The 27,935-nt window shown below is 37.9% G+C and overlaps 2 protein-coding genes across 5 annotated transcripts; both read right to left on the bottom strand.

Annotated features, from left to right (window-relative positions):
* Window positions 1-5,561: 5,561 nt before the first annotated feature.
* On the bottom strand, window positions 5,562-21,716 carry pstpip1a (proline-serine-threonine phosphatase interacting protein 1a). 2 transcript variants are annotated; one of them, XM_072694883.1, is made up of 15 exons: window positions 21,407-21,716; window positions 20,447-20,547; window positions 20,283-20,357; window positions 20,088-20,122; window positions 19,877-19,983; window positions 19,486-19,548; window positions 18,350-18,448; window positions 17,566-17,611; window positions 16,720-16,799; window positions 10,946-11,044; window positions 10,667-10,763; window positions 10,416-10,503; window positions 10,190-10,272; window positions 6,195-6,307; window positions 5,562-6,027 (listed from the first exon to the last, which is right to left on the bottom strand). In XM_072694883.1, exons 1-15 carry the CDS (start codon window positions 21,437-21,439, stop codon window positions 5,896-5,898), a joined length of 1,251 nt encoding a protein of 416 aa, XP_072550984.1. In that variant the 5' UTR covers window positions 21,440-21,716; the 3' UTR covers window positions 5,562-5,895. The 2 variants fall into 2 exon arrangements, with proteins under 2 accessions (XP_072550984.1, XP_072550985.1); XM_072694884.1 differs by having other exon boundaries at window positions 20,447-20,522.
* Window positions 21,717-22,288: 572 nt separating this feature from the next.
* rcn2 (reticulocalbin 2) lies at window positions 22,289-27,731 on the bottom strand. Of its 3 annotated transcripts, XM_072695675.1 has the most exons (9): window positions 27,446-27,731; window positions 26,973-27,122; window positions 26,596-26,698; window positions 26,321-26,517; window positions 26,114-26,227; window positions 25,656-25,749; window positions 25,419-25,582; window positions 24,247-24,418; window positions 22,289-22,666 (listed from the first exon to the last, which is right to left on the bottom strand). In XM_072695675.1, exons 2-8 carry the CDS (start codon window positions 27,120-27,122, stop codon window positions 24,275-24,277), a joined length of 966 nt encoding a protein of 321 aa, XP_072551776.1. In that variant the 5' UTR covers window positions 27,446-27,731; the 3' UTR covers window positions 22,289-22,666; window positions 24,247-24,274. The 3 variants fall into 3 exon arrangements, with proteins under 3 accessions (XP_072551776.1, XP_072551775.1, XP_072551777.1); XM_072695674.1 differs by lacking the exon at window positions 22,289-22,666 and having other exon boundaries at window positions 23,290-24,418; XM_072695676.1 differs by lacking the exon at window positions 22,289-22,666 and having other exon boundaries at window positions 23,290-24,418; window positions 25,419-25,561; window positions 27,446-27,730.
* Between the last annotated feature and the right edge of the window lie 204 nt (window positions 27,732-27,935).

Raw genomic sequence — 27,935 nt, 5'->3', positions numbered from 1 at the left:
TATATATATATATATATATATATATAATCATTTTTTTTTCCCTTGCTGTAGTTTATTTTTTGCACTGCTGGCTTGGATCAGACCGTGGTGTGTGCACTGCAGTGTGTTGTGGGCAGGGGGTATGCTGTCCTTCACTCTCCTGACCCCAAACGTTCATGTGCTGGTTTCTAAAATCTGCAATAATTTACTGCATCAGGTTCTTGTTTTTACCTGGACATAAATAAAGTATCTGTTTGACTCAGTCTGCATGTTTTCTTAAACAGCCCTCTGGGAGGTGCTGTTTTATTAATGTCAGCTCCGCTCTGATGTCCATCAAAGACAGATGAGTGTCATAACTGCAGGGTCTTCACTGTTACTGGTGCAGCTGAGAAGTTATTGAGATTAAGCTTTGTCAGAACACCTAGTGACTTTTGGTCTTAGCAGAAGCAGCTGTTTTTTCAGAAGTTTAGCAGAAGGATGTTATTTAGCACTCATGTCTTTTAAATCTTTCATATTGAGTTATCTGGCTGATGGATATTATTGGAGGTGGAGGAAGTACACATACTGAAATAAAAAGACCAACACTAAATACGTTGGTATACAAAGTATGGTTCTCATTTTAGACTCAAGTAAAAATATAAAACACTCCTAAATGTGACAAAGGGGGAAAAAATTTTTAAGTTTACTAAGTGTAACGTATGGTTTCTGCTTGAACTGCAGCGCCATGCAAAGTCATACAACTGATTTTAATGTTTTGTAAAATTTTAAATAGTTTTACATTTATTCCACAGATGGTAAATGTAATATGAAATGTTTTCAGCTCTGATATACTAAACATGTGATTAACACTAAGAGCCTGCTTCTGAGGATGTAATGGTGGGCAGTTGATTTTTTGCAACACTAGACCAAATAAACTTTAACAAGGTCAGAACTCGATATATTAGTAATGCATGATATTTGGTGGGAATGTAACTGACACCATTACACGTTTTCAGTGACTGTTTGTAGGTGACTGGCAGGCCCAAATTACATGACAGCATCCCTGTGTGTGTGGCGCAACATGTGTATTATTGGGGCAAGTGTTCTTGAAAACCTTTTGTGAGGAGGGAGACAGAAAAGGGTGTGTGTGTGTGCACGCATTCCCCCATTCATTTCTGTGGGAGATTTTTAAAGTTTTAAAACTAAAATTTATAAAAGCAAGACCATCCAATTGACTCTGAAAATACATACACCTCAAAAGCTCATCTAATTGTTCTGGCAAATAGAACTGTGCCCAAAACTTTTTACCATCCTAAAGGTCTTTGACAGGGGACAGCTGCATTTTTGGCCTGTATATAAAGGGACCTTCTTGGGCTGCAGCCTGGGCTTTGGGACACAGCTTATATTTTATTTGACCCAGTGGTTGGTGTCCTCATTTCTAATGTCTCTGATGACACGCAACACCGCTCTTATGTCTGGACAGATCCATAGTCGCCAATATTTCTCCAAACTTTTGAGGCAATGATTTTGCCAGTCCAGTCAGAGGTAGTGAGGGGAAATGATAAATGTTATTTCAAGATTTTATTGTCTAAAAGGGACTTGAAAAAAAAAAAAACATCAGGGACTTGAGACTTATAAGCTCTGTCTGTGTGGCCCAAAATCCTGTGCATTAAGTGTTTAGGCCTTTATTAACTGCAGAGAAAACTGGAGAATAATAACTACATTTGCATTTTGTCAAGGAAACACACAGAGCTTGAAAAGAGCTAGAAGTGTATGTTTGTATACGGCAGGAGGGACCAAGTATGAGAGAGAAGAGAGGGCTATGTGTGTGTAAGCAGACGTGTGTGTGTGTTTGTGCGTTTATTTAGGTAGAAGATTTTCAATTTTAAATTGTACATTTAATAAAACAGTAAATCCAACTGACTTCAGAAACAGGACACCTCTCACAGCTGAGACCTGCTGTATTTGTTGCAGAAGACTGTGTAATAATAATAATCATAATAATAATACAAAAAAAGAGGAATAATAATAGTGTTTTTCAAGCACTATGATAATAATAAGTAAGAAGTATAAGGAATAACAAAATAGTGCATTCACACTAATAATAATAATAATAATAAGAAGAAGAAGAAGAAATAGAAAAATAAAAATAAAACAATAGTATCATTGCCAACTGCAATAAATATGCCAACCAAGCATATGTACATTTCACAAATGTACGATGTATGTCCGTGTGAGAGGTATCCATTGTGAATCTGTAAACGTTTTTCTACGAAATAACATGAGCCAGATGTTTTTTTGTTAATTTAAACGCTCAAAAAGTTATGCTGTAAAGGTGTTGCCATGTAATAGTAATAATATTATGATAGCAGAATTATTGACATCAAATGTGTGTTCTCCTATTATTTAAAACCTTGAATTACAGAAACCCTAGTTTGTCTATTTATGCATTAGTTTTTTTATGTTTTTAATGAACTACCTATATACAGTTTCTCACAAAAGTGAGTACCCCTCACATTTTTGCTACTATTTTATTATTTATGTCTACAACACTATAGACTTATAACTTCAAAATCAGTTAACAGCTTGTATTGCAGTATAGATTCACTGTCTTCTGAGAAAATAACTCAACACATCATGAAACTGGTGGATTTTAGACACCTTGTGCTCCTCCATCTACTGCTGTCCATCACCTTTACCTTCAGCTTCTTAAGCAAGGCAGGGAAGGAAAACGACACAACTGGGCAAAATGTGGACATTCACTGTGAGGTGTACTCACTTGTTGCCAGCTATTTGGACAATAATGGCCATGTGTTGAGTTATTTTTTTAAGAAGACAGTAAGTCTATACTGCAATACAAGCTGTACACTTACTACTCTAAGTTATAGCCATTCTTATATAGTGCTATATAGAAATATATAGAAATATATCCATTTCTATAGTGTTGTCCCATGAAAAGGGACTGTCTGGGACTGAACTCTATCCTCCTAGATGATGACGCTCGCCCCCACATGGCGGGATTTATCAGAGACTACCTCCAGAATTTTGAAGTGGAGAGGATAGACTGGCCTGCCAGCAGTCCTGACCTCAACCCTGTTGAACACTTGTGGAATCAGTTTGGGCGTGCTGTTCGTGCCAGAGTGACCAACACAACCACGTTGGCTGATTTGTGATAAATGCTGGTTGAAGAATGGGATGCCACCCCACAGCAGTGTATGACCAGGTTGGTGACCAGCATGAGGAAGAGGTGCCAGGCTGTGTATGGTCCTTCCACACGCTACCGAGGCTCCTGTTTGTTAAATGAATCAATTGATGAATTACCAATATGTCTTGTTTCTTCAAACTTCAATCATCCAGTCCAATGAGTCTATGAATAAGTTGTTTGGCATTGGCAAAACACATTTCCTTACTTTTGTGCTAAGTTGTATATATATATATATATATATATATACATACATACATACATACATACATACATACACACACACACACACACACACACAATCTGTTTGCAAAATGCTGAAGCAAAACATATTAATGGGAAAGTGACTGGAAGGGAAAATGTGGTAGGAAAAGGTGCATGAGTAACAGGGATGACTGCAGCCTTGAGAGGATTGTCAAGACAATATGATTCTTTTTCTTGAACTTCTTCACAATGTTTTTTTTAGATAATAGTATATATATATATATATATATATATATATATATATATATATATATATATATATATATATACATACATACATACATACATACATACACACATACACAGTGGGGAAAAACAGTATTTAGTCAGTCACCAATTGTGCAAGTTCTCCCACTTAAAAAGATGAGAGAGGCCTGTAATTGACATCATAGGTAGACCTCAACTATGAGAGACAAAATGAGAAAAGAAAAAAAGAAAAAAAGAAAAAAATCAGAAAATCACGTCTGATTTTAAAGAATTTATTTGCATATAATGGTGGAAATAAGTATTTGGTCAATAACAAACTTCATCTCAATACTTTGTTGGCAATGACAGAGGTCTAACGTTTTCTGTAAGTCTTCACAAGGTTGGCACACACCGTTGCTGGTATGTTGGCCCATTCCTCCATGCAGATCTTCTCTAGAGCAATGATGTTTTGGGGCTGTCGGCGGGCAATACGGACTTTCAACTCCCTCCAAAGGTTTTCTATGGGGTTGAGATCTGGAGACTGGCTAGGCCACTCCAGGACCTTGAAATGCTTTTTACGAAGCCACTCCTTTGTTGCCCTGGCAGTGTGCTTGGGATCATTGTCATGCTGAAAGACCAAGCCACGTATCATCTTCAATGCCCTTGCTGATGGAAGGAGGTTTGCACTCAAAATCTCACAATACATGGCTCCATTCATTCTTTCATGTACACGGACCAGTCGTCCTAGTCCCTTTGCAGAGAAACAGCCCCAAAGCATGATGTTACCACCCCCATGCTTCACAGTTGGTATGGTGTTCTTTGGATGCAACTCAGCATTCACTCTCACAACGAGTTGTGTTTGTACCAAAAAGTTCTAATTTGGTTTCATCTGACCATAAGACATTCTCCCAATACTCTTCCGGAAAATCCAAATGCTCTCTAGCAAACTTCAGACGCACCCGGATATATACTGGCTTAAGCAGGGGAACATGTCTGGCACTGCAAGATCTGAGTCCCTGGCGGCGTAGTGTGTTACTGACGGTAGCCTTTGTAACATTGGTCCCAGCTTTCTGCAGGTCATTCACTAGGTCCCCCCGTGTGGTTCTGGAATTTTTGCTCACCGTTCTTGTGATCATTTTGACCCCACGGGCTGAGATCTTGCGTGGAGCCCCTGATCAAGGGAGATTAGCAGTGGTCTTGTAGGTCTCCCATTTTCTGATTATTGCTCCCACAGTAGATTTCTTCACACCAAGCTGCTTGCGTATTGCAGATTCAGTCTTCCCAGCCTGGTGCAGGTCTACAATGTTGTTTCTGGTGTCCTTCGACAGCTCTTTGGTCTTCACCATAGTGGAGTTTGGAGTGTGACTATTTGAGGTTGTGGGCAGGTTTCTTTTATACTGTTAACGAGTTCAAACAGGTGCCATTAATACAGGTAATGAGTGGAGGACAGAGAAGCCTCTTAAAGAAGTTGTTACAGGTCTGTGACAGCCAGAATTCTTGCTTGTTTGTAGGTGACCAAATACTTATTTTCCACCATTATTAAAAACGTCAGACGTGATTCAGACGTGATTTTCAGATTTTTTTTCTCATTTTGTCTCTCATAGTTGAAGTCTACCTATTATATCAATTACAGGCCTCTCTCATTTCTTTTTAAGTGGGAGAACTTGCACAATTAGTGACTGACTCAACACCACTGTGTGTGTGTATATAAACGCGCATCATGTTGGGAGGCAAGGCCTCCATGGATTTCTTCAATAAGCCTTAGGTATCCTTTGGTGTCCTTTCACCAGTTGTCCTTTCTTGGATAACTTGGTAGGTACTGATCTTGGTATGTACTCACCACTGCATACCAGAAAAAAACAACAACCTGGCTGTCAACCAGTAGCAAAAAGCCACCACAATTTGGCCCTTGTCAACAAAACTTAAATTTTTCCCGCTTAAATGCATCACCTTCAAGAACTAACTGTTTATTTGCTGCCTAATATATCCCACCCCATTACAGATACCAATGTAGATGAAGATAAGCAATGTTTTTCACTTTACCTGTCAGATACATACATACAAATATGTATGTTATATATGAGTATATTTATAAATGACAATGGATCATTAAAGGATCTTGCTGCAGGAATCTAGATCTACGCTACAGTTCTGTGTACAACATCTGTACACAGTGTCCTGTCACCGTGCAAAAATGTAAATCTGATCCAGGAAAAAAGAATATGCCTTATAAAGGATGATTAAATCTTGAGAATCTTGACAATGGGCTCTGGTTCTCTATTGGCTCAAATCTTGGACAGGTAAGAGCCTGGCACCAGGCCATTCTGCCCATTCTTTTGAACTGTCCACCAGCCATCTTCTCCTTGCTCAACCACGAGCAGGATATCCCCCATCGAGATGGACAACTCGTCAGCACTCTGCAAAGAGGCAAAACACCGCATCAGCCAGATAATTCAGACTAAAATACAACTTCTAGGTAAGTGCCGCCCTTTTCTAATGATCTAGAACTATAACATGTCTATAGACATTTACAGACTTTAGTTATTATCAGAGAAAAGATTCTCATACGAACACTAAAACTGACCTGTGCAACGTAGTCATACAGGGCCTGGTACTCCCCTCCTTGGCTGTCAGTTTTATTTGGAACTGCGTTTGCAAAGCCAGGAATGGAGGCATATACCCCATCTGAGTTGTCTCCTAAGAATTACATAAAAACAGAGATTTAAATGGACAGTATTGTTCATCAAGAGACAGTCTATGCATGCTCGTAGATTACAGTGGCCTCCAATGGACAACTGTCCCCTTTTTTGTCCCAGCACAACACTATTTCCTTTCTATTTAGCCTACACTGAAACACCTGATTCAACAGATGAGGGGCTTGACATTTAACTGTTGTTAAAGTTGTGTTTCACACAGACCCATTGATTATATCAGCGACAGAGTAGTGAAACTTAGATGAGATAAAGGCATGGACCAGGTTCTCAGCATAAGTCAGCACGAGGCAGTGTTGAGCAACACTGCAACTCACTAACTTAGTGATATATTTAATGTGTGGTTCACAGGTGAGACAGGGGTCGAAGAGTGGAACAGTAGAAAGACTGACAATAGCAACGACAAGTATGGAGTCCAAGAAAACAGATATGACTGACTTGGTACAAATAACCATACGTTATATTTTCTTAGCTTTTAGCTTTAGAAATTTAGTGAATAATAGAAATGATTATGTTAGTTTGATGTTATGGTAAACTGAATAATAGAAGCAGTATTTGACCTTTCAACAGAAACGAATGGACACCTACGGTTGCAATTAAAACTAGGGCATTTTATGTCCAGTCCTCTACAGCACAGACAAGCTTCACCCAAGCCGCCTGAGGTCTGTTGTTCTCTACTGGACCCTCAAGAAGGTGCTACGCCAGGACTGACTGGCTCTACTTAATCACACCAGTCAGGTAAGTGAATTGGATAGTATACAGGTATAGGATTTACATGATTTACATGATTCCAACCATTCATTCTGCCATTTCCGCAGGTGCAGACACCCCCCTCCATCAGTGAACATCCAGGGTATGAACATCGAGAGTATGGACTCTTATAAATACCTGGGTGTTCATCTGAACAACAAACTGGACTGGTCAGTCAACACTACTGTACTCTTCAAGAAAGGCCAGAGCAGACTCTACCTACTGAGGAGACTGAGGTCCTTTGGGGTGCAGGGAGCACTCCTGAGGACTTTTTTCGACACAGTGGGGGCATCTGCCATCTTTTATGGAGTGGTCTGCTGGGGCAGTAGCAGAAGAGCTAAGAAGAGACTTAACAAACTCATAAAGAGGCCGGCTCTGTCCTGGGATGCTAGACCCAGTGCAGATGGTGGGAGACAGGAGAACAGCTCCCACCCCATGCATGAGACTCTGGCAGCACTGGGCAGCTCCTTTAGTGACCGGCTGCTTCACAAGTGTGTGAAGGAGCAGTATCGCAGGTCCTTCCTTCCTGCTGCCGTCACACTCCACAACCAGCACTGCTCCCGGTGGACCACATACACACACACTTACACTACACACACATGTTCAGGGAACAGAGGTCCCTCAATGTAAAAATACTATGTGCAATACCCCCCCCCCTCCACATGTGCAATTAAGAGTCATTTGCAATAATCTGTAAATAATATTGTTATTGCTTTTTTACTTCTTAGTTATATTGTGTATATAGTGTAAATTATTTATCTACTTTTTTTTGTAACTGAGTGTCTTGGCTATCTCTTTCTGCTGTGACACTGAGCCTATATAAAAAATAATAATATATCATTATCACTCATATTTCAGACAAACTCTGCAGTCTTGAGACTGTGTCTGTTCCCTGCATAGTCTGTAATTGTAGACGTCAGGAAAAACAATACAAGCAAGTACAAGCATTACATTTATGCTGTTAAATAAATGATCTCTTGCCCCGAAAGCAGTCATAGTCAATGAAATTATTCTTTATAACCACTATGTGTTGAAACCTAATGAACACATAGCTCTGAGTGAATCGACTCCCTCAGCTTTTAGCCACTACAGTTACCCCCGCAGGTCTGGTCATGGCGGTGGTGTGGCCACAATTTATAATTCAGTTCCAGGCATAACGCAAAACTAAGGTTATGAAGCAAAATCTTTGAAAAAAGTGTCAGGCCCATCTCCGGCTTCTAAAAAGCAGCACACTGCTTTCTGCTTATCAGTCTATCGTTCTCCTGGACCTGGACAAATTTTCTTAGTGACTTTGTTGACTTTTTACCACTCAGGACTTTCAGGTTCACTGACTTTTCAGGTTCACTGAAAATGTTATAGGGTGCAATGACAGATGCAACCATCCATTAGACTGTTAGACTTAGTTTTGACCCTGGGTAAAAAGGTCTTTCAAAATGACTGTTAAGGTGATTCTAAGTGGTTGCTAGATGGTTGCTATGGCATCACTAGGCTCTTGCTTGGTGGTTGCTAAGGTGTTCCTAAGTGGTTGCTAAGGTGTTGCTATGTAGTTGCTATTGTATCCCAAGTGGTGTGTGCGGTGTTGATTGTTAGGTGTGTGTGTGTGGAGTGTGGTGTGCTGTGTATGGTGTGGGATGTGGAATGTGGTGTGTCTATGATGTAAAGTGTGGACTTTTGGCCAAAATGTGGGGTTCCAAAATATTTTTTGTCCAAAAGCTCATCCTATACATCTGGGCAGCTGGAGTTGTATCCAGACACATTTGGCCTTTATAGTCAAGTTAACAATAACAACACATTAACATTAACAATGACACCAAATTAGGAGCTTTTTCTGATTTCATTGGCAAAGGTTCATGCTAATACATAGTCAAATGCCCTAAGCAAACCAAATCTTGGGTTCTGTCTTCCTTTTCATTTAAAATGACTAGATTATATAATATCCCATAATGGATACTGTACAACTGTGACAATTAGCCTGTTTGTTTTTGGATTAACAAAACATTTAAAAACTACTACTAAACTAAAACTACTTGGTCTGACTTGACCCTGGGGCTCTGACTGAGAGTTTTTTTTCACCTGTGTTGCCTTAACTGTATGTTTAGGCTCATTATATTGCGGTAGGAGAAAGCACCACTCAACAAGTGTGGAGGCATTTATTGGAACTTGAGCAGTTACAATGTTTCTATACAGCTCAGTATTCATTCATTGCTGTGACATCAATAATAACCATACGTGCCCAAGCCATTAGATCCCTTCACCATGTTTCACAGAACAGGTGCTTTGGATTGTGGGACATCCACACTTTGGTCTAGCCATCTCTAATACAGATTACTTTTGGTCCCATTTTAGAATTTTGCAGGCTCTTTTGAGTACTTCTTTTTTTTTGCAAATTGTGATTTGGCAATTCTGTTTAGTGGTTTGTATTTGCAATCTAGCCTCTGTATACTTTGATGGATAGTAGTCTCTGATAAATAACTGATAAGCTCACCAGTGGGTTTCTCATTTTTCAGCCTCATAATTGCATTGTTTTTACATTTATTGCCACATCTCTTGCCCTCATGTTCAACAATGTCAACTACAAAAATTTGAATCCTGGGTAGCCTGCACTAATGAAGCAATGGAACACACCTGAGTAATAATAAACAGCTGTCAATGTTTATGATTACTTACACATGTCTTAAACATTATGTTGCCCTGATATGAGGGGAGCTGTGTAGAAAGGTATGCAAACACCCTTAAATTAAAGTCTGAAATGTGTATTTCACGTTTCAATCACGTCTGATTGGTTCGATTAAAAACTTTAAACAGTGGAGAAGAGGGGCATATCAAGGAAAAATGTGTCCTTGTCCCAAACATTATTGAGGCACAGGATATTACCTGCATCTCTCAACAATAATAATAAAATTAAGATCAAATGTCAATATGTTTGAATACAGAAGACTTTAATGGGCCCTCCTAAATGTTTATACATAAATTACACATGGTTCAGGTGTATCTCATTGCTCTCATCTGACTCAAATGTTGCGCTTCACAAGCATCAGTATATGAATATGGTGACAAACTAAGACACACAGATATCAATTATGATTTTTTTGCAAAATTATGCACACATTTGACATACCAAAAGGTGGAGCTAATGGCTGTGGGCAGTCATTCGTGGTTTTGGAACCACCAGAGCAGTTGCCTTGCAAGAGGTTAGAAAACCTGGAAAACAATGTGATGCAGCACATTTGTGAATGAATGGCTTCACATGAAGACTAGTGAGTGACATTTGAGTAAAGTCGACTGACGTTATTCACAAGCAAAAAGTTAACCAAAACATGCAAATTTATGCATGGAGTACATACCTCTTAATCACCCCTCCTCCAAAGCGGGCTGTCCCATTGCTCTCACCTGACGTATCTCGGTTATAGTAGTTCTCAAATATAATGGGTGCTAGGAAAGCAAATACAGAAAAATGTCTAAAAGCAGCATACAGCCATTTAAAGTTCTATACATGGTAATAACTGATCATACCAATGATATGAAATTAACATTAATAAAAGAAACAGGCTTCTTAGGGGATTGGCAAAAAAAAAATGCTAATAGAAATACTGACCTGGGGGAGTACTGCCTGTTCTTTTCACCTCAATGAAGCTGTTAATGTCTGCTGTGATGTCACATCCTTCCAGAACTGTCCTCACTTCCTCATAACACTACAGACACAGAGATATCAACAGTAACCAGTACAGCAGCACTTTAACTTTCCACAGTGCAAAAAGCGTTTAAAAGTATTTCACATTAATTAAAGCAAAATAAAAACAGAATAAAACCATTTTAAAAATTACACTCATGCATAATTGTGTGGACTATGGTGGTCCAAAATAAATGTACCAACCTCATCGTCTTTGACACATTGCATTGAGAAGTGGTTACAGTGGACCCAAATAGCATTCCTTAAGATACTAATCCGATCGCCCTCTTGCTGCTGAAAAACCTGTAATAATAAGAATGAAGCATCTTAAATGACATAAAACTAAGGGGAACAGAGTATGAGCTTATCTGCTAATTGGCTCCTACAAACTTTAATTTGTTATTATTATTTAATTTGTTATGACAAGAGTGAACATAGGTAAAGATTTCTATTTATCCTAGAAACAGAAGATTGGTATAATACCTTAGAATACAGTTATGGTAAAATTGCTTTTTTCTTGCTCCTGCCCCACAGTTGCCCCTAATAGGTACTGGAACAGTAAAACATATTCTCTTGTGTTTAGTGTACTTTTATCTCAGTATTGTTTTTGTGTTCAATACAGATATTGGAAAAAGCACATTAATGTTAATATTTAGGCATGAGTAATTGTGGCCCATCAAGATGCTTTTACTTTTGTTTTGTCATGCCAGCTGGTCAGACATACTTATTTAAGGTTAATTCCAACACTGATTGGGATTTTTCATTTTTAAAATCTTAAGATTATCAACAATTGTACTGTCTAAAATGTCTTTCTAACACAATTCCCCATCATAATAAGCCACACATAGAAAGCACACATATAATAAATCAATACTGAATTAGTACAATTATACATCATGCATAACTAATATAACTGAACACTGTTATTATTAAAATGACAGTAGATTCCAGTGCTGTGGAGAAGTATTTGCCCCCTTGACAATTGTATCTGTTTTTTCATGTTTGTCACATTTAAATTTCAATATAAGATAAAGACACCACAAGTAAAGACAAAATGCAGCTTTTAAATTATTCTATTTTCTGAAGATAAATTTATTCAAAACCTAAGACCAATATTTCACTCTTTGACTTTTTTCAGCCATTCAGACGTGGACCTACAATATATGCTTCCAATCATTGTCTTGTTGCATAACCCAACCAACCCAGCTTTACGCCATTTATAATGTAGTGCACATGATTCCATGTCTTCCAGAGAGTTCCACTTTTGCCTCATTAGTTCACAGGATGTTATTTAAAAACCTTTGGGCTCTTCTAGATGTTTAGTGGGATGAGCCTGTTTTTTTTTTGGTCAGCAGTAATCTGGGCCTTGCAACTCTCCCATTTATGTTATTTATGCTCAGTGTCTTTCTTATTGTGGAATTATGTGCACTACCCTTAACTGAGGAAAGTAAGGCCTGGAGTTGTTCAGATGTCCATGTAGATTTTTTTGTGACCTCCTAGATGAGTTGTCAATTTCTTGGTGAATTTATGCTAAATAAAAGTTCACCACTGTTCCAAGTTTTCTCCATTTATGGATAATGGCTCTTGCTGATGTTCACAGGATTCCCAGAGCCTTAGCAATGGCTTTAGAATCCGTTCCATACTGGTAGATATCAAGCCCTTCATTTTGCATCTGTATTTCAATCTCTTTGGAATGGAATCATGTGCTGCTTTTTGAAACCTTCTAGATAGTTTCACATTTGCAGACATTCTATTTAACTGATGTTTAGATTATGCCTGAGTTTTGTTAGTGGAATTGAACCCACTCAATTTGGTTAAGTGATTTAGTAGCTAAAGAGTCAATTATGTTTTTTACATCAGTGAAATAGGTTTTGAATAAATCTGAATCATCATTTAATTTTTTTTTGTTGTTGCTAGCATCAGAAATATAACAGCATACCAGCATTTTGGGACATATGCTGTTTGTTTGTTTGTTTGTTTGTTGTATAGCACAGATATAAATTATGCATGCAAGATTAACTATTAAAATGTAATAAATCATCCTAATAAACCACAGCTGCATTAAGTTGTCTCCCACCTTACCTAAAAACTCCTATTTTACTTTAATGGCCATTTGTTAATTATCATTCTCCGAAGTCAACTGAGGGAATAAACAATTTATTTAGATTGATGTGAAAAAATGATGTGAAAAAAGAATGATGTGCTGCCAAATGTGTAGCCACAGCAGCATAAACAACCTAACGGCATCAGGCTCTTATTCTGTCAGAAGTTGAACTTCAGATCTGTTTGAGATGTTGGGTTTTAAAGAATGCATTTGACAATGGCAACTGCCATGGTTTGACACAAGTAGGAATTGAGTCACTGATGCAAACACAGATCACTTATTAATGTGTGGTACTGAGGCTAGATGGCTATAGAAGTCATTCAAGCAATAATAGCATGTTTTGGTGTTAGACTAGTCAAAAAACTATACAGCACAAACTATTTCTATTCTATTTTATTTAACACTTTGTAGCAGTTTAGACATCCAGTCACAGAAGAAGAGAAAGCAGGGCTCCATCAACCAACGCATAGTTTCGCTTGTATGAAATTGGGGAACTGATCTTTTATAAATTAGACAACACCGAGAGGTTATGTTTTTAGCTGTGTATTAGCGACTGTAGTTAAGGGATGTAGTTTAATCGAAGCTAGCTATTCTGCTTTCATTCACAATGAAACAAAACAAAACCTGAGACTCTGGTTTGCATGCCCTTTGGAGTGCAGGGCTGTGAAAACAATCTGCTGATAAAAAAACAACCCTGTTGGTTTGAGGGATCACTTGACATCAGATTCAGAGTTAATACTGATAGTTTTGTTACTTTTGTAGGGCCTTTCTAATACAGTCAGACAGTTGCACACAGGAAATGACCACCCACCCATAGGACTGCATTGAGCACTAGGGGAGTTTAACCAAGGCGGAATGCTAATCCAATCTGGGCATCACTTACATACATACACACCTAGTCACACACCAGGGCATTTTTAGAGTGACCAATTAACCTTATCTCCATATTTTTGGGTTGTGGGGAGAAACTAAAGTCCCCAGAGTAAACCAATGCGGGAAACTCCACCCAGATTGGGACTTAAACCCAAAACCCCAGCATTGAGCCGCAAACAGACAGCAACATTCCTGCAACTGACCGCTCCCGTTTTTTAGCAGAGCTGAAAAGTGACACATCCTCCCCCTCTTCTTCTGCTGATTTTCATTATGCAAACACATTTTCAACCTTCCTGTTGTTTTATGATATTTCAGTTTGCTGCAAAGATGAGATCAATACATCAAAAAAAAAACAACAAGAAACCCCACACAAGAACAGGCATTACACATACTTACAAATGGTCTTTAAGGAATATAGCCTAGTTGCATTCAGTCTGGCTGAAGATAACAGTAGGTTAGAACAGGCTCACTACAGCCATTAGCTCCACCTTTTGGTATGTCAGATGTATGCATCATTTTGCAAAAAATCATAACTGATATCTGTGTGTCTTAGTTTGTCACCATATTTAAATACTGAAGATTTGAGTCAGGCTCACTAAGGTTTTCATGATGTTGCAAAGGTTTAACCCTGTAGAGATCGACAAATCAATACTGAAATATCTGTATATAAATTCCTTACAATGAATGCATTCAGCTACTTTATGTTGCACCTATTAATGACACACATGTGCAAATGCACATACACACAGCTTTTATAGTCCCTGTAAAGAAGTATAACCAATAGAATAGGACGTTCTGAAGTAGACAGACATGAACATATTGGCACCATGTCTAATGCCATGAATGGGCTAGAAGGGTGTAAAGTTCCCCCAGCATTGAGCTGTGGAGCAGTGGAAATGTGTTCTCTAAGGTTTAAAATTTGACACCGCTGACTAGTATGTAGATGTACATGGCTACTAGGTCAAAATCAAGGAAAGCAAATAGAAAACAATGTTTCAATCAACTATTCAAAAGTAGCCGTAAAGCCACACACTGTTATATGCCATATGCTTTGTAAATGTTAAGTCTTCACTCAGAGTAATTTCACTTTACTAAGTGTTTCTTTCTAATGTCTACACTTACTGGTTTACACAGTAGAAAGCACAAAAGGTATTGGAATCTTTACTTCTGTGGTAATTAGTGTCTAAAATCTGTGGTGTTGTCCCTACCATACTGTAACCCAGTAATGGCCTGTGACTAATAAAGTTAGGCCATTAGTTTGAGTGAAACACCAAGAAAATAAAACCGACTGCCACTTATTATCTCTAATAATGCCAAACTATAATGAGTGTGGTCATTATGAAAAAAAAAAAAATCATGAGAATAACTTCAAAGGTACAATGCATAGAACCTAATAAATGTTTCTCCCAATTAAGTTTGGTGTATGTGAATACAAATATTGAATAAACTTTACACTAATTTTGTTTACAAGGACAGCCAGAGACAATTACAAAAGTATGTTATTACATACACTAAACCAGCGGTCCTCAACCCAGGGTCCTCAAATCAAATCAAATCTATTTGTGTAGTTTTTACAACTGATGTTGTCGCAAAGCAGCTTTGCAGAAATCTGATAATGAGACAAAATATCAACAAAGCATAAAACATAACCCCCTCCAGCAAGCAAGCCAACAAACAACAATGGCAAGACAAAATACATCAAGTATTGTATCGAGTACCATCACAAAAGACTGTTGTTATGCTCAGATGTACTGATATTCTCTAAGTTATGGTGGTAAGAATTATGAAAATAATGATGATGGTTATTGGTAGTAGTAGTAGTAATAATAATAATAATAATAATAATAATAATAATAATTATTATTATTATTATTATTATTATTATTAGGTATGTATGAGATTTATTAATGCGCAAGTCAACCATACTCCAGGACCAGAATTGTTCACCCCTGAAGCACCCCTGAATCAGAGGTGGGTTGCCCCAAGTCATAAGAAACAATAAGAAAAGCTCACTTTTACTCAGGCTTGGTTTAAATTTTTCACCAGGAATTTCAGCTTCATATCCAGTGACCAGGAAAGTGATTAAAAGTGATTAAAAGAGTGAGTTCGCATAACGTTCGCAAATGAGGTCATAAACATATGATTGAAGACCAGAACAGTGTATTTATTGTTCTTGTGATGTCATGCGAACAGACACATGTCTTAAATGTGGTTCAGTACAGAACAGCTAATCAGACCAGAGGTCATGTACATATATCCCTTTTGGGCACACTAACAAAAACAGGCTGTTTAGTTCTCAGGGATAAAGATGGAAAATGGTCATATACCATCATTATGACTGTTCTGTCACATAATAGCATTCATCCATGTTAAGGCTATAAGTGAACCTTAGGGAAAAAAGATACAATAAATACAATATTTGTCATTGGTCCTTTAAGCTTGTTTTCAACAAGAGAGATGTTTTACCCACACCAGTGGGTAAAAGAAACGTTGTGTTTTACACCCAGCAGTTTGCAGGGCATGCATTTGTAACCCCAACACCATACCCCCAAGGACCACATGCCCATCTATCATCAGTGTAGTTTATTGTTTGTAATTCTATCAACATATAGACTCAAAATAATTGCATTATTTTGAAAATTTTTTTTTAGCATAATATTTATTACCAGCTGTTATTCAAGCACCATAATGGAATTCCAACAAAATGTCAAACTGGACAATCCATTCTTGAATGGAAAAAAACATAATCAGCTAATTTTCTAGATACTAGCCACTGTGTTTAGTATTGTATATATTGTATATACTGTATAGATGGTTGAGATGTTGACTGAGACTATATCTAACCTTTTTTGAATTGGCTGTCAGTGTTTGTGGTAGCTGTGGTTGTCAGAGAGCTAAAGTGGATGCTGTATTTCTATGTCAGTGTGGTTTTAGTATGTGCCTTGGCTGAAATGCTCCTAGCTAAAACTTTCAGTAAGGTGATTTGTGAAACAAGTTTTACCTCACATGTGCTCTCGTGTGTAGTCTCCCATTCCTGACGAATCTTGTCCAGTTGATCAATGTTAGACATGTACTGCTTCTCTGAACACAAAGAGAATGTTTTAATGTTATTGTGTTAGTTAAAGCTTCCTAATGCATGTAACCCACAGAGACTATCAGCGCCAAAACAGAATTACAATTAACTTCAGCATCTTCTGTGCCCCCTGCTCTGCCCTCACATTTTTTTTAAACATAAATCAGTTTATTAGGTAATTCAGATTCACATTAGGTCAAGAAGAGAAAAATCACACAGTCAGCAAAAAAAAAAAAAAATCAAATAGGCTGTCGCATTCACTGCGATGATTCAATGGTATTAAGGAATCCGTAGCGTTCTGTTCTTGGCTGACAGTAGCAAAACTGGATAAGGCTTTCTGTTATTGTAGCCCAACCACCTCAAAGGTCGATGTGCATTCTGAGATAATTTTCTGCCCACCACAGTTGTACAGAGTGGTTATCTGAGTTACTGTAGTCATTTTCTCAGCTATAACAAGTCTGGCAATTATCTGTCAATATTTGTCATCAACAATTTGATGTAAACTCTAGATACTCATGAAAATCTTCCCAGGAGTTCCAAAAATACTCTTTTTTTCACATTACAGATTATCCAGTGTTTAAATTCATCTTTGTTAAAGCTGAAATGATGAAATTCTACAATTTGCAATTGTTCTTTTTCTGTCATTTCGCTTTTTTAAGCAGTGACTGGGGGAATAGGTATCACAACATTCCAGAAAAGCAGCAGTTCTACTTTTGAAGTAACTTTAATAAAATTTAATAAAATTAGATAAAACAATAAAGGTTCTGCTCTCACCTGCCTCTCCTGCCGCTTCTCTGCACTGTTTGGCCTTGTTTTGTACCTGAGAAGTAAATTTGTGAAAACGTGTCATGACAACAGAATTTCAAAAGCAAATATAATTTGAAAAAAAAAAGAATAAAAAACAGCATTATCAAAAGGGTTAAACAACTTTAAAGTCATCATTCTGCAAAGTTTAACATGTCAGCATTTTGTTGTAGTGCGTATCTAAACTCGCCACTGGCAGGGCTATTCTTTACACAGGATATAACAGGGTAGAATGTGATGCAAAGACTTCCAGTGATGCACATGTACAGTGGCATGAAAATGTGATTAAAAGGTGACCTGATTTCTCAATTGCATAAGACTACACATAATATTTGTATTCATATTTTAAACCTTATTTATGTAATCTTTTACAGTTTCACAATATACAAAAAATGGAAAAGGGCATGGAGCACATTGGGCAGGCTTTTTGTAAACTGCAAATGTGTTTTGTAGCCAGTTTCTGTTTGGGGAATTTTTGCCTATTGTTTCTTGAAAAAGGCTTCTGTGAGGCCCTTATGATGTCTTTCCTGATGTTTTACTGGTAGTTACTTGAATCCATTGGCCCACTACCAGTAAAATGTTTTTAAAGCATACTACCTCATGCTTAACCGTTAGACATTTTGACTGGGGTAATCAAATATTTAAATTTTTTTCTTTTTCTTTTAATGACACTTAACCACAGCAAATGCATGTGATGGTTCATTGACACTATTTGTACAATATATAACAGGAAAACCTGAAAAGTATATTTTACCTTTTCAACCTGTTTTGGGGTCGTAGTACTGTTGATCTTTTCGGCTGCTTGTTCGGCCTCATCTGCTTCTCTGCACCTCTGCTCATAGGATCTTTTAGACTGTGAGAAATGATGAAGACTGTTCTTTCAGATGTGCTTTTGATTTAAACAGAGTCACCATCAAAACAATAACAGGTTTTTGCAAAATTGACTAGCAGTCTAGTCTAAATATGTCATAGTTTTTCCTTCATCGTATTAACAGTTTAATACCATCTTTGGGGCCACAAAACCCTTTGAGAAGACAATGTAATGGAAAGTTATTAGCTTTAGCTAGGTTAGTGTTGGCTAGGTTGTGGGTTAGCAAAACTGTTGCCATGATCGCTGCGGCTTGGCAAATCAGTTGTGATCTGAAAAATGGGCCTATACCTGGCCTATCACTGGCCTATATCACTGGCCTATATCAGGAACAGATATTTAGACCAAATTTCAGATTATTTCACATGACAGACGTGAGATATACATTAAAAAAATTAGAGTAATATCAGTGCAGGGCATATATGGTGAAACCTAAATGCCATTATTGCTAATAGGCACAAACTTTAATAATATATATATATTACCTCAAATACAAACTACAAAGGCATTTCTCAAGCCAAAACTAAAATCAATAAATTGTCATGAGAAGATATTGAGAATACATTGTTACAATGTTTGAAAACACATTGCATGTTTTGAGGAAATTGCAAAGCTATGAGAGGAATAGGAAAACTTAGTATTGTGAAACACTGTGTGTGTGTGTGCGCATGCCTTTTAAAAATAATATTCAGGCAGAGAAGTGGAACTTTTGAGCACTGCCCCCCAACATACACACACATACACACACAAACACACACACACACACACACACACACACACACACATGCACGGAAATGAACCTCAATTTAAATTAACTTTGAATGCTCCTTCCTCTTCCTGTTCTGTTGCTCTCTTGCTCTCTCAGTGTCACATATAGACATGCAATTTCCTGATTTCTCTTCTCATCAACTCTTATTCAGTATCACAGTTCTATGTGTGCAATGAAAAGGGGCTCTACTGAAAACACAAATAGTCTAAATGTGGTTATACTTCTGTGATAGATCAGAAAGTCTTATGCTCACCTCCATTGTTTTCTTGTACAGTGAAACCTTGGTCTTATGAACCTTCTCCATGATTCCCTCAAACTGCAACACGGTGTAAACATTTTAATAGAACAGTGGCTTTTAAATGTTTAAGTATAATAAAGTTTTTACTGAATCACACTGTTGCTGTGTTCAGACAGTAAAACGTTATTTTAATTGCATATTACAGCACTAACATAACATATAGTTGAAGCAAAAACAGGTCAAAGAGTTAAACAAATAATAAAAAACTGTGTTTTGACATTTTGGACTGATGTGACAGATGAGGGGGTTTTACAGGAAGCCACCCACTGTGTCTAAAGCAGGTGGAGGTGCAATGTCATGCTTTTGATAATTAATGATGTATTGTGTTTTATGCCACTGCACATACTTTTTTTCGCTGCTCTTTCTGGCGTTCTCTAAACTGCTCCATGCGCTTGACCTCTTCTTTTAACATTCCAGAGAGCTGTATATGCAAATTTCCAATGTTCTCGATTTCTGTGACATTAATAAAACATCAGTATCAATGGCCAGTGTCCAGTTTAAAAAGTGTGCATATTAAAATTGACAAAAGGAACAGTAAATGCTGTCCTGCCACTTACGTGCTTTGAGTTGGTCAAACGATTCCCTTAAAGTACTACAAGAAGAATTAAGAGATGTGTTACTAATACAAACAGGTATCACTTACAAATTCTTATTTCTAAGCTTAATTTCGCAGTTGTATTCATGTATTCATTCACTTTATGAATACTTCCTAATAAATTATGACTGGCACCCTTTACATGGGGGTGTCTTACCCTATTTCACTCTGGCCTCCAGCCTTTCGCACAATAGCTACCAACTCCTTGCCGTACTTCTCCTCTGTCATTGCCCTGTAAAGAGCAGGAGCCATTTTACCACACAACATCTTACTGCGTTTAGAATTTTGATAATGGGGAAAATAATCATTGTGAATTATCACCTCATCTTCAAGAGCTCCTCTATGTCTTTGCAGGTCCGCCGGCCATCACAGAATCTCATGGTGAGGGCTTCATATCCTGCATTGCTTATAAATTCAGTGCCCTAAATGCCAGTAGCGGAACTGTTATTGCAGTGCCACCCAGCTAACGTATTTATTTATAAGTTGTATGATTGTAATTTTAACAACCATTAATCAGGAAAGTTAAATCTAGGGAAGGCCTCCGCAAATCAACAAGAGGCAACACATCTGATGGTTTTTCCATACTACCAATGTGTCATTAGGTTACTCATCCTGAATTGTGGAATTAAGGCAACCCAATGGTTTCTTGGGTCAGAAATAGAACAACATACTGTGTCTCAAACCATTTCTAGATTGCTGTTCCAGTCAGCATTTTAGCACAAACAAATGCTTTGTTCTCTGGCTCTTCACTAGTCCAGAAGCAGATCTGAACTGTTCTCAAACAATCTGTTTTGGGACAAAGTACAACCTTTGAATGAACACAAGCTAAAACCGGTTTATAAGCTGAGAGCTATGATGCAAATGAACCCAGAAATTTTCCATGTTGCTTTGAAGATTCCTGCTCTGACATGTAACTAAGCAGATCAAAGCGCCATGTATGATGGCTGTTTGCGGGAAGGACAATTCTTGAACGGGAGCCCACAAAAGTGTGGAAGTGGTTCACCATGACAATGCAGACGCATGAGTACTGTGCTTATAATCTCTAAAAAATGTCAGAACCCCCACACTCAATTGGTATACATGTCGTAAGTGTACTTTAATGCCAACATTTAATGCCATTCTGTCCTTCTGGATTCTGTCTGAATGCAGCCTATAGCATTCTTCATGTGTTAAAACTGCACAGGAACTACAAAGTTACAGTTCGAATAGAATCATCGTACAACTGCAGTTGGCTTTAAGCAAAGTGCCTCATTTACAATATCTCAACAAAAGATCACTCACCCAGAAAGCATCTTTGAACTGTAACGGTGTCATCTCATCTAAGTCTCAGGAGCTATATCACTTTTTAACACCACTCCAGAAGAAACGTAACTTCAGTAATAAAGTAAATTCAGTTAGGAAAGGAACAAGAAAAATACACACAGGAAACCAGAAACCTCACAGCAGTTCACTTGTGGTGCCTACGTTCGACTAAGATGAGGAAGAGCTTTTGTATTATGTCATTGACCACAGACTGCCTGGAAGATAACAGCCTGCTTGTACTCGACATTTAAATGCTGGATATGGCAAGCCTCCTGAAATAGTAGGACTTTCAAAATTTGTCTAGAAACTTGGTGCCAGGTTAGACACCTGCTCATATGGAGTTAAAATAGATGTTAGAACATTGCTGTGATGATTTTATGCCCTTAACCACAAAACATTGTCAGGTACTGAAATTGGATGAGAAGCTCTGGATCATAAACACCAATCCATGCCATCCTGAAGTTATTGGCTAGAGATCCAGCACTCCAGAAAACAGTTCCACTGCTGCACATCTCAGTGCTTCGAAAGGTTTATATCATCCTAGCCAACATTTGGAAATGGGCATGGTGACCTTAGGTTCATGTCCAGCTGCTACTCTATTGGCAATAGATGTGTCAATGAGCTGCTATGAGTTTAATTCAATAACTAGAAGTGATGTCTGGGAACGTTTGGACTTATAATGTACTAGTGCATAATAAACTGAGAATATCAGGAAAAAGTTTCCTAAGTGTGCATTTGAATTAAAAAAACAGGATTTATACACATTACATACTTCAAATATCTTTTTGTTTTACTTTTGAAAAGTATATCAGTAAAATCCAAATCCAATGAAAATCCAAAATTCATGTAATTCATCATTATTATATTACATATGATCAAACAGAAAATAATGTACAATACAGCAATGTTCAACTCCTGACAGGTACTTTATACACACAACACTTGGTCTGGGCTCCTTTACCACACAGTTTTGCTGTAATACAGCAGAGCATGGAGGCAATCAGCTTGCGGGGGTGTCACTGATCATCTTCTGGACAACTGTCAAGTCAGCTGTCTTTCTTTTGACCATGGTTGATTGTGCTGAACTAGGCCAAGAGATACACATATACATAACACAAGGCCCTGCAGAGAAAGATGAAAAATGCCCAGTACATCACTGCAGCTGCCATCCCATCCATACAACAAGCCATCAGCATCTCCTCTGACTCCACTCACCCCAGATACTTCCTGTTCCAAGCCCTGCCATTCGGAAAAAGATACAGGAACATCCGTCAGAACCACTAGATTTGAGTTTCTTTCTGCATGCTGTTAAACTGGTCTCACCAATAACACCAACTTCTACCTGACCACACACACACACACAGACTGCTACTGTTTACTCTGATCCTTCCAGCTCGCTCATCAAACCCACTCTGAGCTTCACTAGTTCAGAGACTGTATGCACTTTGCACTTTAACTGGAACTCCCTTTACTCTACATAAGCTGTGTACTGTTCAGTCTACTAGAACATCAAGCTGCTATACTTGTACTGCACTGTTTACATTTGTGATGCTGTATACAACATCAGACTGGTCTACCGCAGCATACACTCCTGAGTTTTCTGTACCCTTCCATTTACACACATACAACACATGGCTGGCCTTCACATTGATTTTATTGTACCATTAGTATAGTAACATAGTTTTGCACCTTAATTATCCAGCCTTCATGCACACATTTGCACATGTACAGACACATACTTGTATATTTATTGTCCTTGCCTATTACAGCACCGGAGACTAACCATGTTTTATTGTACTGTACAACCCAGTATTAGTATAATGAAAATAAAGTTGAATTAAATTGAACTGAAACTGAAAGTGTACAATTTAATATGTTTATTTAAAGGCAGAGCTGCAATAATTGAGCTTGGTAACCTCTTTGCAGACATCAAAACCACAGCTGCTTTCAAACTCACTTCCTATTAAACACAATGCACTATACTGGGGTTCAGCTATGTTATAGTGTTGCATGAAGTCTCAACTGCAAACAGCATACCATTTATTAGCAATTAATCTAAAAGCAGAAGTGTAAGTGTGTAAATGTTACAACGAACCCATCAGCAGGGCTAATAAAAACACATTCATCAGTCTGTTGTAATAGCTAAAACCAAGTTAATTCAACACAATCCTGTTTTGTTAGAAGCAGGCAGAAGTTCCAATCTAAATCACACATCTTGTAAAAGCTAATTAATGGCATTAGTGTTACAATAATGACTTTAACTAGTGATTTTCTTTTAAATGTCTTGCTTTCAACATTTTTGTGTGCAACAGCTTGTTTGTGTGCAATCATTTTCTTGTTGCATGAGCCAACTCCACTCAACGACAGACGACTGGACATTCTCTTTGTGATTCTCCAATACAAAAGTATCCAGGAAGTAACAAAGAGACCAAGAACAACTCTTGCCTCGGCTAAGGTCAGTATTCATGAATCAATATCGACAGAGAAACTGATTCCTTACTGCTGTGTGGTGTAAACATCCTAAACACTGATCCTTCATCAAAGCACAAATTCTTCCCCACTGTAGGGGGAGCCAATTCCTGCATAATGCTGCTCTAATGTCCGTTGAAATTTGAAAAATGGGTAGATACGACATCTGTAATTTCTTGAGGCATATATTACAAGTAGTATTAATATTTATACCTTGCAAGCATGAATTATCAGTGCAGAAACCTACTTCCAGTACTCCTAAAAGCAATACAGCTTTCATGATGACATTGTTGTCCATACAAAAAAAAAATCAATCTTTTTTTCATAAGGAAAGTAAAGCAAACATTCACCATGTAAATACAAAGATGGCAAAAATTATTATAATTCATCATGCGGCACAAGGAGCTGTCTGCCATAGTCTGTCACTTCACTATTCATGAAAATGCCCTGGTTCTTCAAAATCTCTGCTTCTGAAAGCCGTTCATCTCCATCCTGATCCATTTCCATGATAAGATGAACAGCCTATTCAAACAAGAGAAAAAGTAAAATTTCAATTTTAGAAGTGTCTGCAATATACACTACCAAAATGTTGTCAAGATTATGCTTTTAGGTTACGTTTTTGAAGTCATTTATTGTCAGCACAAATGTCAGAATTCATGGCAGACAATTGTGGACCATAGATTCTTCAGACTGTAAACTACTTCCTGCTGAAAAGTGAAGTTTCTCAAGCTGCAATTTCCTTTGGGATCAATAAAGTGTTTTCTTATCTTTAGGAAGTGCAAATTATAGACTAAAGCAGTGTTTTGCAATATCCAGCAGTCCTGTAATGTATGCAAGATCCACCCTCTGTACCTCACTTTTGGGATGGTGTTTGTAAAATCTATGTGGCATCTTTGTTTTTGTGCAACAGCGACAGGTTTGAAGAGCCAGACCAGATGACTGTAAACATCTCTTAAATAAAACATGTCTAGCAGTGTAAAGCAGGCTCGAAGATCTCTATAAGCACCATGCAATGCTACTTCTAAAGAAATTTTAATATAGATGTGCAACAAAGTCATTCAAATTCACCAGTCTGGAAAGGGTTACAAAGCCAAAGCCCTGGGAGATGACCTCTAAAAGAAATTTGTGATAATATTCTGTGGACCAATAATAATATAATATTATTATTATAATAGATAATATTCTGTGGGTCAAAGGTGGTTGTTGAATGTGTTGTTAGATTTACGTCAGATGTAACAGGAACATCTGACATAAAGCTAACACCACATTCAACAATCACACCAACAGTCAAACATGGTGATGGTAGTATGATGGTCTGGAGCTGTGTCTGAAAACCACGTCAAATGAATTTTATGTGACTGAAGTGTAAAATTTCATCTTTAAAACTGTCCCACCAACAAACAAAATTATTAATAAACATTTTTTATGCATCAAGCAGAGAACACAAGTGATTGCTGAAACTACTAAAATCGGGTTAAGAACTGGCCAACGCAATATATGTTGGGTGTTGCCGTATGCCAACCTCTTCTCGTGCTGAGCCATAACTGTTTGGGGCAACCCAACGCAGCTGCTCGTCTCGGTTTAGCTTGCCATCCTTGTTCTGGTCATAAAGGTCTTTAAATCGAACGGTCTCCTCAGCCTCCCACTGGGATGGTTCATCACTCTCTTTTAAAAAGGGTATACAAACTGCAGTTTCAACATTAATATGTGCTGATTACTTTTATGTACACAAAAACTGACTATGTATATTAACCATTACCTTTTGCTTTGAGATCTCCAATGAATTCACTTAGACTGATGAATCCATCTTTGTCCATGTCATACTCACTCAACACATCTTCAATTGCAAAATCCTAAGACAAACAACAGTTTCAGCTATGGGACAAATGGGCCTCACTGACCAATGTCATTCTAAGAATTTTCTTAGATCTTAGATCTGATTAATGTCTTAATTTATGATTTTAAACAGCAGACATGTTCACAACTATGCTCTTATAATGATGGAGGCCATTGTCCATGTAAATTGAACAAATCCCAAAAAAGAAACATTGAATGCCAGAATCTTTTTGAAAACTGCATAAGTGGGTTTTAAGAGACATTTTTGTGAATAGCCCAATGACACCAAACAACATCTAAGTACAAAAAGACAAATATTTTTTGTATAATTCAGTTGACTAAACCAAGTTTGTTACAACATGTGCAGAGTGAATGACTTACAGACATGTGATCTACTTCCGATGGATGTGTAAATGCAAGAAATTCTGTCACGTTCAACCCGGAGGTGCCATCTGCATCAGCAAAGTCAAATCGCCTTTTCTCTTTTAAATGAAGCTGTGAATAGAAACGTCATTCTGAACATTTTTAACATTCAAAATACTGTCAAATAATGTAGTACCTTGTGTCTAATGAGTGTTTTGCAAATACAAATCTGAGAGATTCTTCTTCTGGATCCCCAAGAACAGCATTGTCATCTACTTCAACACTGTGTCCGTGCATAACCATGTTGTATTCATCCCAAGAAACCAGACCATCACTGTTTGTATCAAAGCCTGGAAAGCGTTCCTTTGCATCATCCATTGCGTATCGTCTGTACACTTTCTGTATCCATAATGTGATTTCCTCTGTCAAAGCAACACAGGATCAGTGTTGTCTCAGTACATTATACATACAGAATTTCAATCAACCTAATTTCCACTCACCTGAACTCAAGTATTTGTCCGAGTCTGTGTCTATTCTCCTTACTATCTCCACCATTTTCTTCCTCTGATCAGATGGACTAAGCTTCTTTATATCAACTTGATCCTAAATAAAAATAAACAGTCGTAGTGCAGATGGTGCTTTGTTAGCAAGGTGAATGGAATCTTGTGTGTATCACAACTGTCAACGTTTAGTTGAGTTTAAGGCAGGAAACCATGCACACCACGTAGCTACATTCATAAGATATAAGTTTACTATGTTGCTGCACCTAATAACCGTAATACGAACATTTCCGACAGATCATGCGTTTACTACTGCTAGAAGATTTGAAATGTAGCTAGCTAGCTAACAGATTTATACAGGCACTGTTCGTCCCTACCTCAGCGTCAAGAAAAGCGTTGGCGTTGTGTTCGTGGAGGCGCTGGTGTGCATTGAGGTGGTCTGCGTTCAGCGCTTTGTCGCCTGAGGCACAGCACAGCGCCAGTGAAAGGAGTACGACATGTTGTTGTTGTTGTTTCAATTTCAGCATCTGTGAAAAACAGACATAAGATATTTCCATTAATACCCACCTGATGGTTGCATGTACGCTACTGTGGGAAATGAAACTGCCATCGAAAAGGAGAGTGATTGACAAACACGCGCTGTCTTAGCTAGCTACCTAACTAGCTAGCTACATAACAAACGTTCCTAGCGCTAGTTAGTTGGCTTACAAAAAAAAGTCACTGGCTACCAAGTTTCTGTCTTTTGCAGCATGTGGAAAGCTGTTACGCTTTAGCTCATATCTAGCTAAATTACTTGTGTGAATAGAAAAACGTGCGTTGTAGCGAAACACACACACACACAAAAACTTACCTTAAAATTGCCTATATGAGCTGCGTTGCCATGGAGTTGTGTCTGCTCCGCGAGAGCGTGGAGTTCACTTCGGAAAAATCCAACTCGCAAGGGTGCGCGAATCTACTGTTTTTAATGAAATTGGTTAATTCGACTAATTTTGGTTTGGTTAATTTCTACTTATTTTTTCTTCAGTTTCATAAATAACGTCTAACAACACAATTATTAATAACAATTAAAAGTACATTTATAAGTGGCCTGTATATATACAGAAGGGTTCAAAGCCCTTCATCTTGGTTTTGCCCCAATGGGCGTATTTCACTGCCGCTACAGTCTCTCGCCACCGAGAAGATATAGGCCTTCAGTGCCACCGGCTGGACTGGAGAGAACAAAACCAAGCTTCCAGCAGTCTGTCAACTTTTACTCAGACTCTTAGCATTTGTTGCAATTTCAATTGTATGTTATAGATAAGATTAATATATACATATATAGATAAAATTAATAATAAATG

This window comes from Salminus brasiliensis, chromosome 13, assembly GCF_030463535.1.
Source record: "Salminus brasiliensis chromosome 13, fSalBra1.hap2, whole genome shotgun sequence".
NCBI classification, from domain to species: domain Eukaryota; kingdom Metazoa; phylum Chordata; class Actinopteri; order Characiformes; family Bryconidae; genus Salminus; species Salminus brasiliensis.
Note: the sequence above shows the minus strand (reverse complement) of the source record. Positions and strands in the feature narration are given on the sequence as shown.